Consider the following 21,561-nt stretch of genomic DNA (forward strand, 5'->3'; position numbering starts at 1 on the left):
GAGTATGTAGTGTTTGTTTTTTTTTACATTTACGCTGGTAACCAGGGTAAACATCGGGTTACTAAGCGCGGCCCTGCGCTTAGTAACCCGATGTTTACCCTGGTTACCAGTGAAGACATCGCTGGATCGGTGTCACACACACCGATTCAGCGATGTCAGCGGGGCCTCAATGACCAAAAAACGGCCCAGGCCATTCCGACACGACCAGCGATCTCACAGCAGGGGCCTGATCGCTGGTACGTGTCACACATAGCGAGATCGCTACTGAGGTCGCTGTTGCGTCACAAAACTTGTGACTCAGCAGCGATCTTGCTAGCGATCTCGCTATGTGTGACGGGGCCTTAACTTTCTTTTATCAGCACTTTCTGGATGACTGTAGTGATTTGCAATGAGATTAATCTTGAACACTTTGCCCCTCATGATCACAGCTTTATCTCGCCTGCCTCCCTGTTCGATCATTGTCAACTTCAAGTTTTATAATACCTTCCCAATCCATTCATAAAGTGTAGCACATTTCAGGAGGGATTGTATAATCACCACGGAGGAACGTTTATTTAATCTGCTCACACAGCGGGCCATTGTTTGTCATCTCTGTAAACTGGAGCGGTCGATGGTTCCAAGGTAAAAAATGAAAACCTTAGAGAGGAGAGAGGAAAGCTTCAATATTAAGCTGCTCTGTCTGGTGGTGACATATACTCAATGTCGGTACATCCTGATGTGATTTTAGGGGATACATCTGCTGTTAATTGGTTAATTGGGTGGGTTAAAAACCGTAAAATATTACATACTCTCCCTTGCATTCCACCCCCTGCTCCGATTATGCTGATCAGGTGGTCTCTGCTAAGCCAGGAGCAGTGATATTACTGACCACCTCTGTGGACTCTGATTTGGTTAAAGGGTTGAGTCTTTTTTTGTTTAGTTTTTTGTTTTGACAGAAAAACCCTTTGACTAATTTGCTTTGCACATTTCCTTTTTGTCTGAATAATTAGCAGATCCCAGTGTGATTCACTGTTTAGACCCCAAGTCTCAAGTGGTACTCATTGAAAGAAACTGGAATCAAGAGTTGTTTCCTTGCAGCGCCCCGACAGGGGATACAAAACATTACACTGTACCCCATAAAATCAATGAGCAGACTTTTTCTATGGTATGTGTGTTTCCAGAGGAAGCTTTATCTTAATGGAACATCAATCTATCTAAAAGTTTAAAGGCGTATTCTCATCTCAGACATTTATGCTACACTGATGGGTCTATTAGATGCAGGTTCCATCATTAAGACCTATCTCAACCACCTATCCGATGACCGTGGCCATGAGATGTAGGCCTCCTGTTCTTGTGTATGTGCGGTTCTCTCCACTGAGTTCTGAAAAGCTTGCTCAACTTTTTTTTTAATCCCCATAGAAGTCAATTGATTGGACTGTCCATGGCAGCTGCAAAATGGGGGGGAGGGGACCCTGTTCTCAAAATGCAAGTCCAACATCTTGAGGAAAAAAATTTGGTCGGAATACTCATAACACTATGTAAACTTATGTTGCACTACACTCATGTTGCGCATGATTTTATTATTCTGCATTTGCTCCATTTGCTTTTCCATTACATTTATATATTTTTTTGGGTACGGTACTTTAAGCCTGAAGCTTTCTCTGCCTCCCCCGGTGTTCACTAGTCTGAGAAATCTAATCTAATGTAGCAAAAATAAACATATTTTAATCTTCCGGGGCATTAATTATAAGTATAATGGAGTAAATTCCTTTTACTGCTTTTAATTTTTTTTAAATTTTTTTTAAAACCCCTTTTTCGTTCTGTTTCTCTTAGTACCAAAGAAACTGCTGCTTGAATCCCAGCCAAAATCAACACATTACCAAGGAGTACGGCAAACACACTTCACCCGACTGCCGGGAGCGTATGACCGCGATGTGATTGGGGATGGGGTCCTCTTTCCTGATCCTGCATTCATAACGGAGCAAGTTCTACCAGGTAATATAAATTGAGAAACCAAATCCCTTTCCCCAAAAGTAGAACCCCTTTTCAACTTTTGGAAAGTTTTGAAATGGAGAGAATGGACTTGTTCACATGGGTCGGATACGCTGAAAATTTCAGTACTTCCTTTTTTTTTTCCCTGGATGGAAAATCCACAATTTATTCTAGTAGAAAACATTGAGGATGAGATTTTATGAAATCCAATCCACATGTTGCAAAAATTCTGATCTTTTTTTTGTTGACTTAATGCTTCGCAATAAAAATCATGAAACGTGATACATTTGGAAATTCCACAGCAAAATGTGAACAATTTTTTTTTTGGTGCAGAATTTTCCATAGTGGACATGTTCCATACTTTTAGGGTCCATGTGAAATTTGCCAGAAAATCCACAAGACATGTAGCAGATTTGATACAGAATTGCTTCCGCGAGTATTTTTGTGGATTTTAGAAGCTGAAAAAAATGAAAATGTTTACATGCAGATTTTGTTGTGGATCCACACTGATAAATCCGCACATAATGTGGTGTGTAGTGATTATTGCTGCAGATTAGCAAAGACTTCAGTGGGTGAGAAAAAATCTGTAATTTAAGTTGAAACACAAATCAAATGCTTCGGAATTAAAAACTGGCACCAAAAAAATACAAATCCACTGCAGAAAGTTAACAAAATGAACAGCAAAAGTAAAAATGACATTGCGGTGCAGATTTTGTGGCTTTTGTCGCTATAGCTTACGAACCCTGAAGTGGTTAAAAGAAGTAGCATATTCATTTTCAGGCGGCTTGGTCTAGGTTCAAGAAGTTTCTGCTCCAAAAACTCTTTACTTTTTTTTTTTTTTTTTTTAAATCCTCCAGCAAAAACTTAATGTTTTTTCTCCCACGCTGTGTGAACATAGTCCTAATTTTTAACTGCTTCGAATTTTCCCAGGAAAAGCTGTTCCAGATAAATGCCTGTGGTCGGTTTTGTAGTCTTTCTTGCACTGGTGTATTTTACTCTATACTGCCCAAAAATTGATCATCTCACTACTTTTAATTGCTTCAGAACCTTGAAGTGATTAAATAGTGACCGAAGACTGAACATGTGCACAGCAGTGACGTTTTGACATTGCTGTGCATTATGTTTAGTTTATTGGGCGCTTTTCTGCCACTTTTTCAGTCTAATTCTGGGCCCAACCTAACTACTGAAAAAGACCCAAAACAATTACATTTTTGGCCCTACTCCTCCCTCATCTATGGAACCCACGTTCGCCATAAAAGCCACCTTTACAACAAGTATTCATTCTAGCTCAGATGTAAAACTTGTAGTCAAGAGTCACAAGCGTGAAAGATATTAAAAAAAAATATATATATATATATGTCTTTTTTTACTTACGCCATTAAATAATTAAGTTAGTACAGGGGGTCCACTGTTCTAGATCCCTATGAGAGTAGTTACAAAGAGTGAAAGAAAGTCTTCAAGAGAAACAGACCGTTAAAATAAATGAGGTATTGTGTAATTCTTAATATGTTCTGTGGTGGTGCTGTAGGGAAATTTGAAGGGTTATTCCCATGTTAAAAAATAAGTAATGATACCTAATTGTAAAAATTGCTTGTTTTTACAAGCATTCATCACATTTTCATCTATGCTTGAGGTATTTACATTTTACTTTATTTACAAATTGTTGCTTGGAGACCGACCACCATTGTTAAACGGCGCAATACGCGCAGTGTTTACAAGCACTTTTCTTGCTGAGCTTCTTGTCACTGTTTTTAAAGAAGGCCAGGATTGCCAGAGTGCACTGTTATCTCCTAATCCTGGCCAGCTTCCATATAGTACTAACAAGTATGATGGCAGTGGTGGTCGGTCTCCTAGGCAACATGCTCTAAACTAGTTAATACCTGAAAAACCGCTGCAAATTTTAATAAACTGTTAATTGCAAAATTGCTTGATTTTACAAGCTCTATCTGATAGTAACATCTATGAGAAAGGGAAAGGATTACGGCTAGAGATCCCAGCAGGAGGATACAATCTGATCTGTTAATTTACAGCAAGTAGAGATTGTCCAAAATGGAGAACCTGTGTGTTTCCAATAAAATAGTTGATTTCGGTATCTGATAGTCGTCCAAGTGGAACGGTCCTGCCAGAAGCGGTCTGTGTAATTTTAATAAGCCTGTATGAGAGGAAGTGATTAATACATCTGTCTCGGGTCTAATTGGCTCCAGACATAGAGCAGAGGTCTCGGATCCAGGTCTGGAGAAAGTCAGCGAGACGGTGTCCAGTATGGTCTCTTGTTTAGCTCATTAGCTGAGAGGTTTATGTTGGAGAAGAGTTCTGGTTGTGTTCTGTAAAACTCGGCAAGAAAATATATCGGCCTCTCAAGTCACGCTTCTCCCAGACGGTGATCTTCTCGTACTCTGGAAGGGAAACTCCACAATGAATATTACATTAGGCAGTGCCTTTAAAGGGAATCTGTCAGTAGGATCAACCTTGCTAAACGTCTATATGCTCATGAAGGTCATAGAGAGTTGAATAAAATGATACCTTGATCTCTGCAATCCAAAGTTTTATTCCTGAAAAATTCACCTTTTTTCTTAATATGTAAATGAGCTGTTAAGATCTATGGGCCGTAATAGATCTCCCTGAGAATCTGGTGATGCCCCATTAAATTTTATGTAATCTCTTAAAGCAGTGTTGGACTGGTTTATCAAAGGCCCACAAATAACTTCGATTGAGCTACATGCAAAATAACCTGAACCTAGTGCACAAATGTACATTTGCTTTGATCTAATATTAATTTGGCCTACTTTTTTATTGAATAATTAGATGATACCTTTTTTCTCTCCAATGAATCATATGTAATATTACTACTCCATTAGCATTCCTTGACAGGGGCCTACCGGAGGCTTCTCCTGTTCCCCTGTGGGCCAGTCCGATCCTGGGCATTACCAGTGTGAAACATGTAGATCAGGAGAGCACACCATCAGTCATTACATACATGTCTCACACTGGTTACACCTCCTTTCATTTGATCACAGTGCTCATTTTATACATTTGTAGAACAACAAATGGCGGTTTGTAGAAGGAGCGCCAGCGGCCGTCCCAATGAGGAGGAAATAAGTGCTCAGGTCCCCGCAGCTCCAGCCGGATACCCCACAACGGGGGAGAAAGACTTGCAATAGACCGGCTATTCTTTTCCTATTGCATTTTATACATTAATCACCTATCCTGTTTTGAGGTTATCGAAGTGTGAGATCGGAGTTGTCCGTATTACCCACCTTGCAGGTACCATTAAGAACCCTTCATTGCTAGATTCTGTCTTGTATGAGATCAAAGACCTTACATGTCCCAGATAATGGAGTGACCTATATGTGGTATACATTAACTACCATAGTAACATTGACTGTTCTCCTTGTGTATTTTACAGAAGCCAAGAAAGGACAGGCGGCCGCCTTCTACCCAATCGATAATAACCTCTCTATGGGAGCCATCGATCCCCCTATCTCCAATCAAACCATGGCACCTGTGGGACAAAGCAATTCGGAGATGGCTTTGATCAGCAATGTCTTGGCAGCTTACTCCTTTATTACAGGTATGTGGTACGAAGACATACTTGCCTGTAATGTACAGCACATACTGACCATTCTGATGGTTATTTTGGAGTTGTAGGCGTTCCATCTGCTTCCATATGGCACTGTATGACCAAATTTTTCAGCCAAAAAATTAGCTTGTCTGTTGGAGAGAATCTCCGTAATTACTTAGTAAAACATTGCTCTGAACCTCTGAAAGTGATGAACTTAAGGAAATATGGAGGTCCAGTAAAGGGCAGCAGCTTAGAAATTGTAGAGAGACCTAATAGATCAAAGAGGGAGCTGGTGGAAAATGGATTAACAGCCATCTCGTAAAGGACACCCGGTGGATTTCAGTTTCTCTCCTATTCTTTATAGGGCAGCTTTAAAACCAAACACCGATCATTAGTCTGCTTTTCATTACAGAAGTTGTCCATTTTAAAAAAAAAATAATATTCTTTTCATTTTATGAAATGTCAACGTAAACTTCTTCATAATTTTAAATTTTTGTCCCTGGTGTCCATTAGGCTCTCTCGTACCTGAACCCGAGAATGACTGTGAATTTCAACAGATTCACTCATTTGTCCAGGATAATCAATTTGTATAGAATTTATTTAGTGGGAACTGAGTTGCTAGTAAATGTCCTTTAGACTCTTAGGTCTCTCCAGACTGGGAAGAGAGGTGTTAAAGGATAAACCATTTTTATACTCTTCTTGCCCCTGATTTATCCTGGCACCACATATCCCTCTTGAAAAAAGTGGAAGTGAGCCAGTGGATGATCTTCAGTCTCTTTTACACTTTAGTGCCTCCGTTGTTCACTAAGCTTCAGGCAACGACTTGATTTCTCTTGAGCCTTAGTCTTCATCGGAGGTGCTGAAGAGGGAAGACCGAAGAGGATATGAGAGCTGGAAGGAGGAAGCTGATGACCCATTGTGGAGCAGAGGTGCCTGGGGAAAAAAGTGATTTTATAATGTTTTTATTTCTTTTTTAATTCCTTAAAAAACAAAGGTAGCAGTGTTATGGCCAACAGACTTGAGTCGAGAGAATAAAATTGCATAAATCTGGGCTCTAGAGCATCTAAATTTGATTTTTTGTGTGTGAAATTTGAAGCAATTGGCTTGAAATCGATATGCAAATCTCTAACTTTGATCTCCTCATCCCTATGCTATATATATATATGTATATATATATATATATATATATATATATATATATATATATATATATATATATATATATATATATATGATAGAGCATCTCTCATGTCCATAAATACTATTAATTTGCAGATATTGGGTTAATTTGTAGGTTGAAGCTGCCCATCGGCTGCACTGAAAGCCCGGCGTCAGGAAGTAAATGTCTCCAGCCTTCAGTCATAGAGATGCTACTGGTGTGGCTTTAGTCACCGCTCTGTGCACAGGGAGTGGCGGCTGTAACCATGTCCTACCACAATGACCAACAGCCGCCTCTGCACTGACATGGCTGTCAATCAGTTTTGTGGCGGTTGTAACCGCACCCTGCCACTATGTGCTGAGCATTGACTAAAGCAGAGTCTTTACAACTTTAAAACCGGTGGCTGCTGGGGAAAATAAAGCTAATTTCTTCCCAGTAGCCAGGCTTTCAGTGCGGCGATCGCACAGCTTTAGAACTTAATTGACCTGCAGATTGACCTCATAACCGCATGTTACTAGCATATGGGGATGGGACCGGTTCCTTATAAATGAGCTGACACTTATAACGGAGATGTGTCATCTTCTAGGAGCTACTCTTCTAAGGATCCAGAACAGCAGCACACGGCCACTTATCCTAATAGACATTTCAGCCACCACTCCTCAGTGTGATTATGAGCTGTAATCCATATGTGTTATTATAAGACGCCTCGTTTTCTCATAGATGAAAGCTTTCCTTTTTTTCTTTCGGATGTCTCTAGTTGCTTTGTTTGTAGATGAGTAATGTCTTCTGGCTTGAGCTCAGGTCTGAAGAACTTTATTTCCAAATATAACGGCAAGTAAAGCTAACACGCTATTACATATTTGGAAATATTTAGCCCTGAGGTCTGCAGTAGGATGGATGACACATTATTTGCAAGCTAAAGTCTGTCTGCCAAGACCACATGGACGCTCAGCGCTGGAATATTGTTGATTTATTAATTTTTTATTAATTTAAATAATTAGGTTAGATTTCCACGTCCATGTGAGTGTTACTATTTAAAAGAGTCAGGTTTTTTTATGGAAAAAATTGCAGCAGGCTGCGGATGGCTCCAGAATTCCGATCACGCACACCCGTTCAAGTCTACAGGTGCGTTTTAAACATTGGACTGCACTCAGATGTTATCCGACACTCAGACTCATACAATAGAGAAGATGGAGAAATGAAGTTCTCCATCTTCTCCGCACTTGTGCTGTGATTTTTGCATGCAAGAGAATCGGATTATACTAAGATGCCACTCAGCTCAAACTCTGTCATAAGCATAATTAGCGCGATTCTCTTGCATGAGAGAATATACGCTCGTGTGACCCCAGCCAAAGTCTGTCTTCCTCATTTCATCTGTGTCTCACGGATTCACATTGTCTTTAACGTCAGCATGTAATCCGCAAAGCTGATGAGAATAGGTCTTGCTCTGAGTCTTGCGGATCGGAGACCTGGTCCTGTTTTTAATACTCGCGTGTATAGATCAGTGAAACTCTACGTGCAATGTGCTGTCTGAAACAGACGTCTGATTGACACGTCCATTTGCTGGCTGTATTAGTGTGATTGAAATGCTCAGTTGAATTTTATGGACATGTGTGAACAGTTTTTTTTCAATCTCATAACCTAATGTCAAATAAAAATGTACCCAAAATTAACATTCATAACTTCTTTGGACGAATGTACAACAGGTATCTGACTCCCAATGTCCAATCTTTTGTACCATATCGGGGGGCAGGTTCCATCTGGAAGCTTCTGTCGCCACCCCTATCCTAAACTAAGGGGACTCAAAATTAGACCCATCCACCCCACCACCACACGCCAATAAACACCACCTAAAGTTCGAAACAAACTGTAAGCGAGACAGCCAACCCATTCTTATGAATTGGCAAAGATCCGCTTGAACCCCCTGCACCTTCAAATGCTCTCATGCAAGATATCGGGCACTCCACTAATCCTTCTACTGCTCGTAGCTCAATTAATCGAAGTGTGTCACCACAATCGATCTTGGATTTTCTCAACCAACAGTACGTCACCTCAGTTTCGCAAACCACATTCTCATATTCTAATCTAGCCTGGCTATGTCCGTTATTACTCACAAGGTCACCAATTCTGAAAGCCCCAAAAAACGTTAGTGTAAAAGACAATAAACAGTCCCATACCCTGAAAAACAAATCTCCTTCAATACCTGCACAATTTTACCTAACAATTCAAATGTTATCGGCCGTCTTCAATCCCTATCTCTCCCCCCTTTTCTATAACCTTTCATCGCCTGCCTAACCATAAAATCTTTTGTGACAACCTTCCCCTCCGCTAATTTGAACATGAAAGCTAATGCAGCCATGTGATTTTTTACAACAAACAGGAAAACTGTATAGTTAAGGAATTTTTCTATCAGATGCAACAACTACACCTTTTCCTCATCAGACTGGTTCTCCGCCGCCTCCAAATGGTGCCACAAATCCCATTCTTCGCCCAACTGACCGGAGTCACCGATTCTCTGACCAACCTCAATGCGTGGCCAGTTAGCTCCATGCTGCTGCACAACAGGCGACAGCTCTCGAACCCTACCATACTGAAACTGAGAGAGTCCGCAATTTAATTAGTGACCCTGGGCCCATGAGATGCCTGCAGGGATACATTCAGCTCCAAACAAGGCCACACCAAATGCCACATCAAGTTAACCACCTGGGGGGTTGAGCTGATATTATTGGTGTACTGTACCACCACCGTATTGTCATGTAAAAAGCAAACTTTTTATTCCTCTAACTCGGAAGGGTTTCAAATTGTTGCAGGAAAAATTTGTTCTAACACCACCAAGTTTTTTGTCAACCTATGAAGTCTCCATGGCCTCAGGCCACTCCTCCACACACCATTTTCCTTCAAAGTATGCAACAAAGCCATGCGACTCCTCAGCATCCGTTGCCAGATCAAAATCCACGTTAGAGATTACCTCATCCATCCAAACATCCTTTGTAAACCTCTAAAAAACGTTTTCCTATTTGCACTTAAGCGGCTGAAATGTGTCAGACGAGAATCCAAAGCGGTGGCACAAGCCAACTTGTCTGCCGGCTAGAGACGCTCCATTGACACGGTATCCAACTTAATCTCAAAAAAACTTAAGGCATTTGTCGGGTTTACAGTTTTATTCAGGGATGGTAAAATCCCAAACTTTCAAGCCAATTGCTGAATGGTCCTTAAAAGAACGGCACACATGAGGGACTCAGCTGGTCCAATACATAGAAAATCGTCTAATGCATAATGGACACTATACCAGTTACATCTCTGACAGCCCATTCAGCACAGGAACTGAACTTCTGAAAATATGCAGATGGCTTGAGCATCCCATATGCAAACAACATTCAGCATAAAAACTCCCTTCCCAATGGTATCCTAAAAGGTAAAAACTGTCCAGATGAACCGGTAGTAAGTGAAAAGCCACGTCAATGTCTGTTTTGCCGATAAGGATCCCTTTCCAAACCGCCCAGCTCATTCAATCGCCCTTTCAAAAAACATGTGACACTGGAAGCATCTGAAGATTGATCCCGTAATTCACAAATGACTCCTCTGAGTCCAGTAAGTGATGGAGAAAACAATTTGTTAGGTTCCTTTTTGGGAACTAAACCCATCAGGGAAATCCTTCAATGGGGTAATGGACAATTCCTGAAAGGTCTTGCCAACCTTCCCAACTCCACTTCCTTTGCTAACCTTTCAGAAACCACCACAGGATGTACTATAGCAGAATTTAAGTTCCCGACTAAGGTAGAAACCTTACCGACTCTAGAAGGAATTTTGAACCAAATGTGAAAACAGTCCCGCAAGAAAGTTGCAGCTTTCTTGTCTGGATACTTAATTAGATGCAGTTCCATCTGTTCTTCTTACATTGGAGTCTTCCCTTTTACTTGAAGATCACCCTGACTTACCCTTTCCCTTCTTCAAACATCCTGAACACTCTTATTTTAATCTAGATGAGGATCCAAAATTTCACTTTCTCATTGAAATGCCAACACACTCTACGGGCTCCCGCTGACTATCCTTTCACTCTAGAGGGACTCTTGGAAAGGACTGTGAAGCAGTGCTGTCAATGGCACCAACAAACTAATTTTGTTATGGTCCCAGCGCAAATTTGGCCGAACCGCTTTCCTTTGCCTGACCTGTTCATCGTATTGCAACCAAGAAATACTCCCATAGATACGATATCCTTCGCCTATACCATCTAAATAACAAGACAAAGTAGAACAATTTTATGGAGCCTTTTCTGCTTCTACACTAGCCAGAATTGCAAAAACCTGGAGCCAGTTAGTGAAGAACTGAAAAATTAAACTATATCTCCTCCGTTCTTCTTTCTTGCTCTCATCTGGCTTCACATGATTAAAATTAAACTTCTCCAATGGCAATAAAGAAATAAATCTTGACGTATTAGTCTTTCCAGATTTTTTTCCTTTTATGTCCTGTTTTTAAGTGTGCCCCAACAGCCCGTCACGTCAAAACAGATCTCTCCTTGGGCTCTATCATCTATCCGTACCATATCCATGTTACTCGCTGATGACATAATGGGGTCACCTAGCGATACTGTTGCTGCATCCTGTTTAACAACCTGACTATCCACAACGGACTCTAGTACGACAGCCACAACCCCAGCCTTCCCTAATGGAGACATGTCCCCTCACTATGTCCTGGTGGGGATGAACCCAGCAGTGTTAATCAGTGTGACACTGCACTGGTATCCACACAGTCCACATGTGCAATCTGTTGTGCCGCCTCTACATTCCCACTAGATGCTACTGAAATAATGACCACATGACTTTCGACCATGCCTCGCAGTCAGCCTGGTAAAAGTTGTTGCATGCATACCCTGCTGGTCTGACTATGACTCCTCTCCTAATAACACCAATCCCTCTTCTTCTGAAACCTATGCTGGGTCATCATCCCCCTGTACATCTCCAGCTGCTACTGTGTTGTAAATAATGGTAGCTCGAGATGGTGATGGCACTTTAGTTGTACGTCTGCAGTCAGCAATCCTGTGACAGCCGTATGCCCTCCTATGTCCTTCTCTTTTTTTGCTGTCTGTGTCCCATTTCTGCTTGCCTCTTCTCCATCCGTCTGCCACCTGTAATGGATGCAGCCGTTATGGATCCTTCTCACTACCTACTACCTAGGTGGTATTCCTCCGGGCCAGCCTGTGCTCCGGTTGCCCGCACTGAAAAAACTGAGCCATTTGCTTCCTTTGTTGTCATTACATTGGCATGCTGTGATGATAGGGTATCAGTGCCCGGAGACATCAGAATGCCGACACACGTGGTAGAAGGCATGTCGACGTGAGCGCATCTCAACGTCCACCACAGGGCCGGCGCTTTAGCACAAATTCCTCCTGGACCTCTTAGCTGGCTTGCACGATGTGCTTCAGTCACCAGAGGCTCCTTTGTCTCTACTTCACCCTGAGAGTCACCTCTGGACTCCGCTTCTCAAGAGGCCACAACCTGCTTGGGAGGTGGCAGAGCCGCAGCCACCTCTCCAACTCAGCTGCTCAACAATAACTGCCCCAGGAGCCAGCTTGGACTATTCTCTAATGCAAAGGACTTCATGCTGCTGAAGAGGGCTTCTATAGTATTCAAAGTGGTCTTGACGCTGCTCCATCTACAGGCTGCCCCTAACCATTTCTGGTCAACTTATATACTTCATCTTGATCTCCAGTCAAGTGTCCTCTTCCCTTTCTTGTTCCCCTGCCCCTATTTCTTAACAAATGCCCTCTTAAAAACTCTAATGCCATATTCCCCCATAAAACTCACCCACGGCCTGAGCATGTCTCCTAGTCATGGGACCTTACCTTATAGCCTCTGAGTCACGTCTGGGCCTTATTTGACTACTGTGGTTTAATTTTACGCATCATAAACTGACCTGTGCTGCATGTTTCAAATATGCAGCATGTCAATTTCTTTTGCAGGTACGCAGAGTTTTTCGTGTGGATTTTCTCCATAAACTTGCATTAGATGCAAAAAATACACAGGTGAAAAAACGCACGTGTTTTTTTAGCATTTTCAAAGCAGAAGTGCCTCAAAAACGCATGTAATCTGCACCTACGTATTTCAATAAAGTTTAATGAAAGTCAATTGTCAAGATTTATGCTTTAAATATAGCTGCTTTATTTTTGTAACACTCCAAAAAGACAAAAAATGTTTATACTAATTCATTGGCCTGCAACAGTGTAATTTTCCTGAAACCTGTATAACATAACTGCTTTTCACACAATTCAGTTGTGCGTCATTTTTTTTTTTTTTGTCTCAAGATGCTGTAAAATAGTTGCAGGGTTACTGCAATTTTGGAATATTGTTCGAATTGAAGCCCAGCATGATCACATCATGTGAACATGCTCTTCAAGGTATGTTTGCACTTTCTTGCAGAAAGATCCACAACTGTCCCATTCATTAGAAACACCTCCATTCAGATGAATGAAATTGATTTTCAGTTGCAAAAAACTCTGTAGCTCGGGAATTCGCTCTAATTTAGTCCTCCCATGTGTGTAAATGCTGCATTTTTTTTTTCCCACTGCTTTCTCTTCTGCAGGTATTCACCCCAAAATATACAGTACTTTTTTTAAAAAAATGCAACAACAAACATAAAACTTTTATGATAATCGGGGACATCTGAATGAGCTCTTACTCTACATCACTGCAACCACATGTGTTGACTTATTCAGGAGCATCACGGTTTCCTTGTGTCCTTTCAGTAGTTTGTGTCCTCAGTTTTATGATTTATTTTTTACCCTATATATACCGTATTTAGCACGAACAAAGAAAATTTAAGCCAGCATCAAAACCTGTGTGTTTCCGCGTATAATTGTAGCTGGACAGAGCAATCATGCCTAGAGGTATCGGGGGCTCACCTAACCAAGTCCATGAAATTTGCAAGAAAAGAAAGACATGGTGGTGCTCACCGGTCCTATTAAAATTCACCATTTTTATTTAAGACATCACTCTCCACTGCCAGTTTTCACGTGAAACATATGGGACGGACGTCTGCCGTTTCGCCCCTGTCGCCGCTCCCGTTGGACAGGGGCGACATGGCCATCGTCCGTCTAATGTGCTTCACTCTCCCCTGCGGCCAGTTTTCACTTGATGTCTTGAACAAAATGGTGGATTTTAATAGGACGGGGGATTGCCAGTATGTCTTTCTTTTCTCTCAACCATATATATTTAGGCTTTTCGTTTTTACGTCTACAGATTTAGCCCACAAAAAAAAAAGATAGAACTAAACTTTCCTTCCTAATCCAGTTGCTTTAAGAGTTGGGTACTGTGGAGCGTAATCAGATCGGCCATCTGCTCTTTTTATGTAAGGACTCTGTAGACTATGGCACTCGCTGCCACTGACTTGTCTGCCAGCCTCTCGACAGCGACATTGTAAGTGATCAGAACTACTGATGAAATAATAGCTGTGTGTACATTTGGCCTGGCTAATCGTAGTGTTTGCACCTGCTAAACTATTGGCCGTTACATGTCCAGCACAGCTGTCCTGCTCCTATAAATACCGGGAATTTCCTTCACGAGCCGCACAACCCCATTTACTGGTCTACGATGTCGAATGCCTTTATTTATATGTTGTAGTGTTACAAGCGGAGTCTTAAAAGGTCCAAGAGCGGCAGCTGTAGCGTAAAAGTCTGAACATGAAAGGATAATGTGAGACTCGCGCTGTAAACAGCAGCGCCATATGCCGCAGATTCTGACCAAAGCGTCCTACTGTAACCGTGTGATGATCTACTAGGCACGATGCCTATGGAAGAAGCTTAGGATTCTCTTACACCTAGAAAAAAATGGAGGCTGAGGTACGAAAACTGCTAAGGAAAAATCATGTTTTGGTTACCAATAGCAACCCATTAGTAAAATTAAAAGCTGGGCTCTTAGTTTTAATTTCTAAGTGTTGTGACTGGTTTCTATAGGCAACATTGAGGCCCTGGAGTAGATTTAGGGAAGTGGTTGCTATGGGCAAAACGGACTATTTCATAATGGTCTATTTCATAGCTTATTTCATAAGTCTGTTTTAGGGCCTAAATATTGCCCATAGCAGCCAATCACAACACCGCTTACATTTTACAAAAGTAATCTTAGAACTGAAAGCTGCGCTGTGATTGGTAGTTGTGGGGAAACAGATATGTTTGTCTTTTTAGCATTTTTTCATAACTTTGCTCTCGTTTCTCCTAGGTGTAAATGTATCTATAGGATTCCTCTCATATGTATTGTGCTTTGTAGACCATCATATGGTTACACTAAGAAACGTCAGGCGCTACTATTTTCAGTGCAAGTCTCACATTATCCTGTTATGTTTATTCTTTTACGCCATACTGTTATTTTTACACCTAGGGAAATGATGCGGCCAATCACAGTGAGGCTTTCATTTAAAATAACACTTTTGAAAACCGAAAGCTGCGCTGCGATTGGTTGCTTTGGGCAACATTGACGTTTTTTTTGTCTTGTCTAAATTTGTTCCTCATTTATCAAGTTGTTTGTGTACAGTATTAACTTTCCCCATTGAGATCAGTGAGATTTGGTTGCAATAAAAACATAAAAAAAGTTAATTTTTTCCCTTGTGTGTTTTCACCTTGGTAGCAAAAATTCTGCGTGAAAAAGATTTTTAAAGTTTTTTTTTTTATTCTTTTTTTTGTTTCTGAAAAATAAACCCACCATAGAGTATGTGTGGAAAAACTCCAAATTCTCTTACCTGTGGCGTTCACACGTACATATTTGTTTCAGGGTTTTTACTGCAGCATTTCCAGATTGAAGCAAATGAGACCTGGCAGCAGAAAAACTGCATCAGAAAATGCACCTAAAACCACACTAAAAAGAAAAAAAACAAATGTAAAAAATCTGCATTTTTTAAGATAAACCTCTTTTCACTATGGTCTGGTAGTAAATGAGCGGCTTTAAAAATGATCCTGTGCAATCATACATTTTAAATTTCTAACTTTTGCCACAATTTTTATTTTTTTTTAAATCACAGCATAAACTATTTTTTTTGCCTCAATTTTCCAAACTTGCTGCAAAAATATACAATGTAACGTGATTTTAGAAGCCAAATGATGACAATACAATTTTCAAGAGAAATCCATGGGCTTTTGTTGAGGTTTTCAGATCTGACTGTCAAGTTACAAAGCTGCAAGAAAAACATGTAAAAGATTTTTGAAGTGGTGTTTTTTTTAGATTTTTTTAGCATTTTTTTTTTTGTCAAGTTTTGAGCAGATTCCAAAAGTGACTTTTTTTTTCTTCCAATTCTTTTTCCTTGAGATAAGATATTAAAAACCTCATTGGTAAACATTTTTTCAAACACTTTATTGTATGAACACTGAAATGTGAATTTCCCATTGAAATCAATAAAAAAGGTTATCGGAAATGTTTTTTGATGCAGATTTTGAAGTGAATCCATTGCATTTAGACCAGCAAACACTGACCCCGCAAGTGGATTGACGCTCATTTAACGGCCGATTCACGCTGATTCAAACTGTATGGGAACAGGTAGTTGGCATAGCATGAGTCGCCATTGTTGGCAGCATAGTGTATGGTGTCAGGATTCTCCAGCGCCAGGTTCAAGCGGCCATGTGACCGCAAATATGTGACATCCTTCTGGCCACTTTCTGAGTAGATGTGCCCGGCCTCGCTCAGTTTACTTGTATTACCGCATATGTCTAGTCGGCACGTGACTTCATATATGGAAATCACATACAAGCAGTCATGGACTGTCCCACTCCCGGCGATGGAGAATCCTGACTGTGGGCTGTGAGGGTAGACAATCGCATAGTGGCTGCAGACTTGAACTTGGACAATCCCACTAAACTGACACCATACAATGGGCCAATGTTCCTATGATTTGTCATAGGCTCTGGTTTTCTGGCTATTTGCCAAGCTGTCGCAGTACAGGAAGAGCGGATATAATTGCGAGAATCTAGAAGAAGCTACAAACGGCAAAAGAAAATGTAATTGATAAGTCAAACATCGGTCAAGCAGGAATTTCATTTTTCGGAGGTCTGGGCACAGGGCCAGAGCGGGTCCTCTATGAATGTATGTTGTTAATGTAACTTTCATCATATGAAATGAATAACATATAGATCATGCCACCAGATATATCGGACAATAAGGCCCTACACATTTATTTTATTTTACTCACTTATATAGCACCATTAATTCCACAGTGCTTTACTGACATTGATTGTGAGCCCCATGGGGACAGAGATAAATTCCCTATCAGTATGTCTTTGGAATGTGGGAGGAAACCGGCTTTTAATGAGTAACTACTGAGAAGTGCGGTAGGATTCTTTATCTCATATTCACTTTTATGCTGACTCATGATTTTACCTCTCCGTTTTTACCCCAAATGTATGTGTATGTTGTAAGGCACGTGTTTGATTCACCTTTTTCGTTGTTGTGTCTAGTCATCTCTACTGGTTAAGTGTTTAGTCAAAATCTGATTATATCCTAAATGTTATGATTTTTTGTAGCCTATCTAAAGTGATTTTAAGGGAGTTGGTCAGCCCAAAATAACTGTTCAAACCAAGGACTGTTGATCGGTTCACCCTTGGGAAGTGACACTGAATTGTTTGGCCACACCATCTATTTGTTTCCCATCCATCTATCTCCACCCTCCCTTGACAGGTCTTACTTTAGCGAATCAACATCGAGGATAGCCAAAATAAATGTAGACGGAAAACAAGTAGGTTGGAAGGTGTACTGAATGGTTTTTCAGCACAGAATGACTCTTCAAACAAAGCCGAGACACTCGGTGCACACTTGGCGTGGCCAAAACACTTCAGTGCACTTTCCCATCTACTTGTTTTCCATGCATCTCAATCCGCCACTGGCTTACTTTGACAGCTCTGACTTTACATGTGTAAATGACAGATGGGAAAACAAGTAGGTGGGCAGGTGCACTGAAAGTTTTAAGTCATTTTGTGGTGCCAAACCAAAGCACAGGCACTTGGCGCACCCTTCGTGTAGCTAGAGTCCCTTCAAAAATTAAATACGGTGGTTTAAAATACAAAACGCAAACTCGTTCGTTATAAATTCGCTCATAGATTTGTTTTGTGTGTTTTTTGGGGTTTTTTCCTTTCCTCTTTCTGACACGTCTTTTTGATTTATTTGTAGAAAATCCAGAGAGGGCTGCTTTGTATTTCGTATCTGGAGTATGCATCGGCCTAATTCTGACACTAGTGGCTTTAGTGATGAGGATATCCTGTAGGACAGACTGTAGGAGGTCATCTGTGAAGAAGAATCCCAGGAAACAGGAGAGTGACAGTGACACCAGCGACAGCGATGATGACTCAGACACCACTTCCGATCTCTCCGCCAGGAGGCACAGACGCTTCGAGAGGACTTTAAATATGAACGTTTTTACGTCTGCAGAAGAACTTGAGAGAGCACAAAGGCTTGAAGAAAGGGAACGCATCATTCGTGAGATTTGGATGAACGGACAACCAGACATCCCAGGGACAAGGAGCCTCAACCGTTATTACTAGGGATTCTTCTGTTCTTGGAACAAAGTGGAATTAACAGTGGGAAACTTGTATTTTCGGAGAGACTGGAACAGGAAATGCAGTGGAAGCAATTATTTATGAGTTCAAGCTGAGCAGTTCCTGAGAGTTCAGATCCTTAATACAACAAAAACCTGACAATTATTACTGTTGTCCAAGAGAACAATTGACAGAAGATCACTACCAGTAATCCGGTTGCTGGATAGGACAATTTATAGATCTCTGGTGATGTGACAGTCTTCATTGAGACGCTAGTGATGTTGTCCGAGGCTGGTCCTTGATGACTCTCAATGTTCTCCTTTCGGGATATGTTACCAGCATGGACAATAGAACTATACAATGCAGGATACTTTTGGGCATTTTTCTTTTTGGTAGAACAACCAGAAAAACAATTTGTTTCTTGCAGACAGAAGATCGTCTTGTCTGTAATATTTAATAGATGTTTGAAACCTTTCTGTTCTTGGCAGCATTTAAAACAGACACCTCAGGGATGAAGTACTGTTGTATTTGCATAAGCTTTTATGGTCAGCAAACAGAATTCCTATCAGAGTTGGATTTACAATTTAGGACCTTTCCGGCAATTGTTGAATGGCAGCATCAACTCTGGTTAAACCGAAAGTTCAAAATAAAGATGGCTGTTCATTAGTGATGAGCAAGCTCGGATAATGCGATATCGGAGTATCTCGGGCATGCTAGTGTAAGAGGTCCGAGTTCCCATGGCTGCATGATTCGTGGCTGTTATCATCCGATATCCTATCTGTTTATCTGAGCACGTTTGCTCATCACTACTGATCATTGCACTAGACCAAAGTAGAAAGCTTTCTTATTTTAATCAGCCAACACCCTAGGAATTCCTAAATGGCATATGTCAGGGGTGAAAAGTACTGGGCAATTTGGAATCCAAGATGACCAATCCTTTGTTTTCCTCTGGAGAAAAGCGACTGCCAAAAGTCTCATTGCAGTTCCCACTCTACTGCCGATTTAAAATAAAGAAATTATGATGTCTTTGACCAATTCTGACAAGCCCCTTTTTATTATTTTATCCAAATAGTAGTTTACCAAGCCATCCGTTAATCAAGGAGCTGCCACATAGCCTCATTCATGCACTATTGACCCTACAATACCTTCTAGACTGGCTCAGGTTTGTGTGAGTCCCTAGGTGATAGTCAAAGTGACCCCTCTCTAAAGGTGCCCACACCCAATAGAACAAAGTTGTCCAAACCTGGTAAGTTTAGCAGGACTTACCAACTATCTCGTAAAGATGAGGGACCTCTCTACTCTTCCCTGGCAAATGGTTTTGGGTGAAAGAAGTATTGCGCATGATGAATTTCAACACTCAATCCATTTGTTCTCGGGGGAGATAGGGGTAGGCTACCTTATTTCTTTACCATTTCAAAATTTGAAACTGTCAAAGTAAATAGAATTGAAGAAAAAATTAAATTGTGTCTTGACCACATTCATGTACTGCTAGTTTTCCAAAAATGATTTGGCTACAAGTGAAGCCTATGTTGACCATGAAAACTCTGCTGCAGTGGCTTTAGCTTTGACATAGAAGACCTAGTGTGTTTGAAAATTTGGAAATCAAGATGGTGAAAATTCATTGACTGGCCAGTTCTATGGTGCATCCAAAGTTTAATATAGGAAATTAGAATAACCATCAATAATACACATGAAAATTTTGCAATTTTGTCACATATCTTCAGCTGCTTTCATTCTCAAATCATAGGTAAAATCCAGTGGTGAAAGTTAAATCCCAAAGTCTATATTCAGTGAAGACTGATTTTCCAGGTACTGAGATAGGTGATGACATTTGGTGCTATTAAAATTCTGTAGAGGGCAGAGGAGGCACAAATATTATGCTGCAAGTTCTCCTGAAACAGTTAATGTTCTTCCATAGACCATATGCTTCAAGTTCTCCTGAAATGGTGCTTAATGTCTATGGAAGAATATGCAAATTGCCCCTTCAAATCCTCTCTCTGAACTCTATAGCGCCACCTGTTGGAAGTAGTGATCCTACAACTCACAATTAACCCTTTAACAAGTCTTGTAATATGACTTGGGATGGAAGCGAAATCAAAATCTCATTTTGCGGACATGGTGTTTCGGGCTATTTGCCTTCCTCAGTGCAAAGTATGAGAACTGATATAGCTAGGTGAGAGGCTCTGGACTGGGGCCTATGGGGTAAGGTTTCTCCTTGTGGAGAGTGACATACCAGCTCAGGCATGCCAAGGTAAGGAGGCTTAATTGCCATGCAATGCTCTTCTGGGAAATTTATGGAAGAACAGTAACTGTTTCATGAGAACTTGCAGCATAATGCCTGCCTTTAGCTCCTCCTCCCCGCTCCATAGACTTTTAAAAGCACCGACTGCCATCTCCTGAATTGAGAATGACTGATCAGTCCTGGAGGAGAAAGAAGCAGATTTCTCTAATAAGATATATTGCAAAGTTTATGTTCACATGTACTTATGATTTATCGAAACACACAGGGAAAACTTAGAGGGACATTTAAGGGTAAAGTTTTAATGACGTTCTAAATTATAAATCCAACTCTGTTTCGATTTTCATTCCTATATTTAATATAGACAGTCTCCCTGTGGCTGCGGTGACCCTGACCTGCGAGTGTTGTCAGATAACAACCTTGGAGAAGTTGAACTGTTTCGATATACATAAATATAGAAGCATTTGGGGAATGCTGCACAATCCATGTGCCTTATTGAGTATCTGTTGTCCAGCTGTCTCCTTGATGAATGGCAATGCACATTTTTATATATATTTTATTAAAGGAACAAAAACATTTGTATGTGGAAAACAAAGGGAGACCAAATGTGATGAACAAAATAAGCAAATAAAACAATAACTTTTTTTAAAAATTTAAGTAGTAATACAAAATATATATTTAAAAAAATGCAAATACTCATGGGGTTCACCGCCTAAAATTACTATGTACTGGAGTTGTCCTGAGTAGAGAAGGAGACACATGGTATGGTCAACTTTCAGCAGTTGAATGACGCTTATCAGCCTATTTCCTTGTTTGTCTTGATGGGTCATCTATATATTACTACTTTTACATGACTCTCTCATTTACTAGGCACTTTACTTTTTTAAAAATAAGAATTTAGAACATTTTAATTGTTCTTACTACCCAAATATCTCTCCAATGTGCCGGCCACTAGATGTCTCCCTTTTGTCTAACTTGCTGTCCTCTGCCTGCTCCTAGAGATGTAATCTTGCACCGTCTCTGTAGTCAAGCATAATCCAAGTGGTTCTGGGGCTTTGTCTCTCTACAGGAAGTGGGGATTGGTCCTTCTTTCTCTACAGGAAGTGGGGGCGGGTCTTTCTTGT

The 21,561-nt window shown here is 40.7% G+C and overlaps 1 protein-coding gene across 1 annotated transcript in view; it reads left to right on the plus strand.

Annotated features, from left to right (window-relative positions):
• Positions 1–21,070, plus strand: part of EVA1A (eva-1 homolog A, regulator of programmed cell death) — a 519,112-nt gene extending 498,042 nt beyond the window's left edge. The window contains exons 7-9 of the mRNA XM_077291535.1: positions 1,813–1,974; positions 5,378–5,542; positions 17,834–21,070. Of these exons, the coding sequence (XP_077147650.1) occupies positions 1,813–1,974; positions 5,378–5,542; positions 17,834–18,204 (698 nt within the window). The 3' untranslated portion in view covers positions 18,205–21,070. The remainder of the gene's footprint in view (positions 1–1,812; positions 1,975–5,377; positions 5,543–17,833) is intronic.
• Positions 21,071–21,561: the final 491 nt, after the last annotated feature.

The sequence above is a fragment of the Ranitomeya variabilis genome, chromosome 2 (genome assembly GCF_051348905.1).
Source record: "Ranitomeya variabilis isolate aRanVar5 chromosome 2, aRanVar5.hap1, whole genome shotgun sequence".
NCBI classification, from domain to species: Eukaryota; Metazoa; Chordata; class Amphibia; order Anura; family Dendrobatidae; genus Ranitomeya; species Ranitomeya variabilis.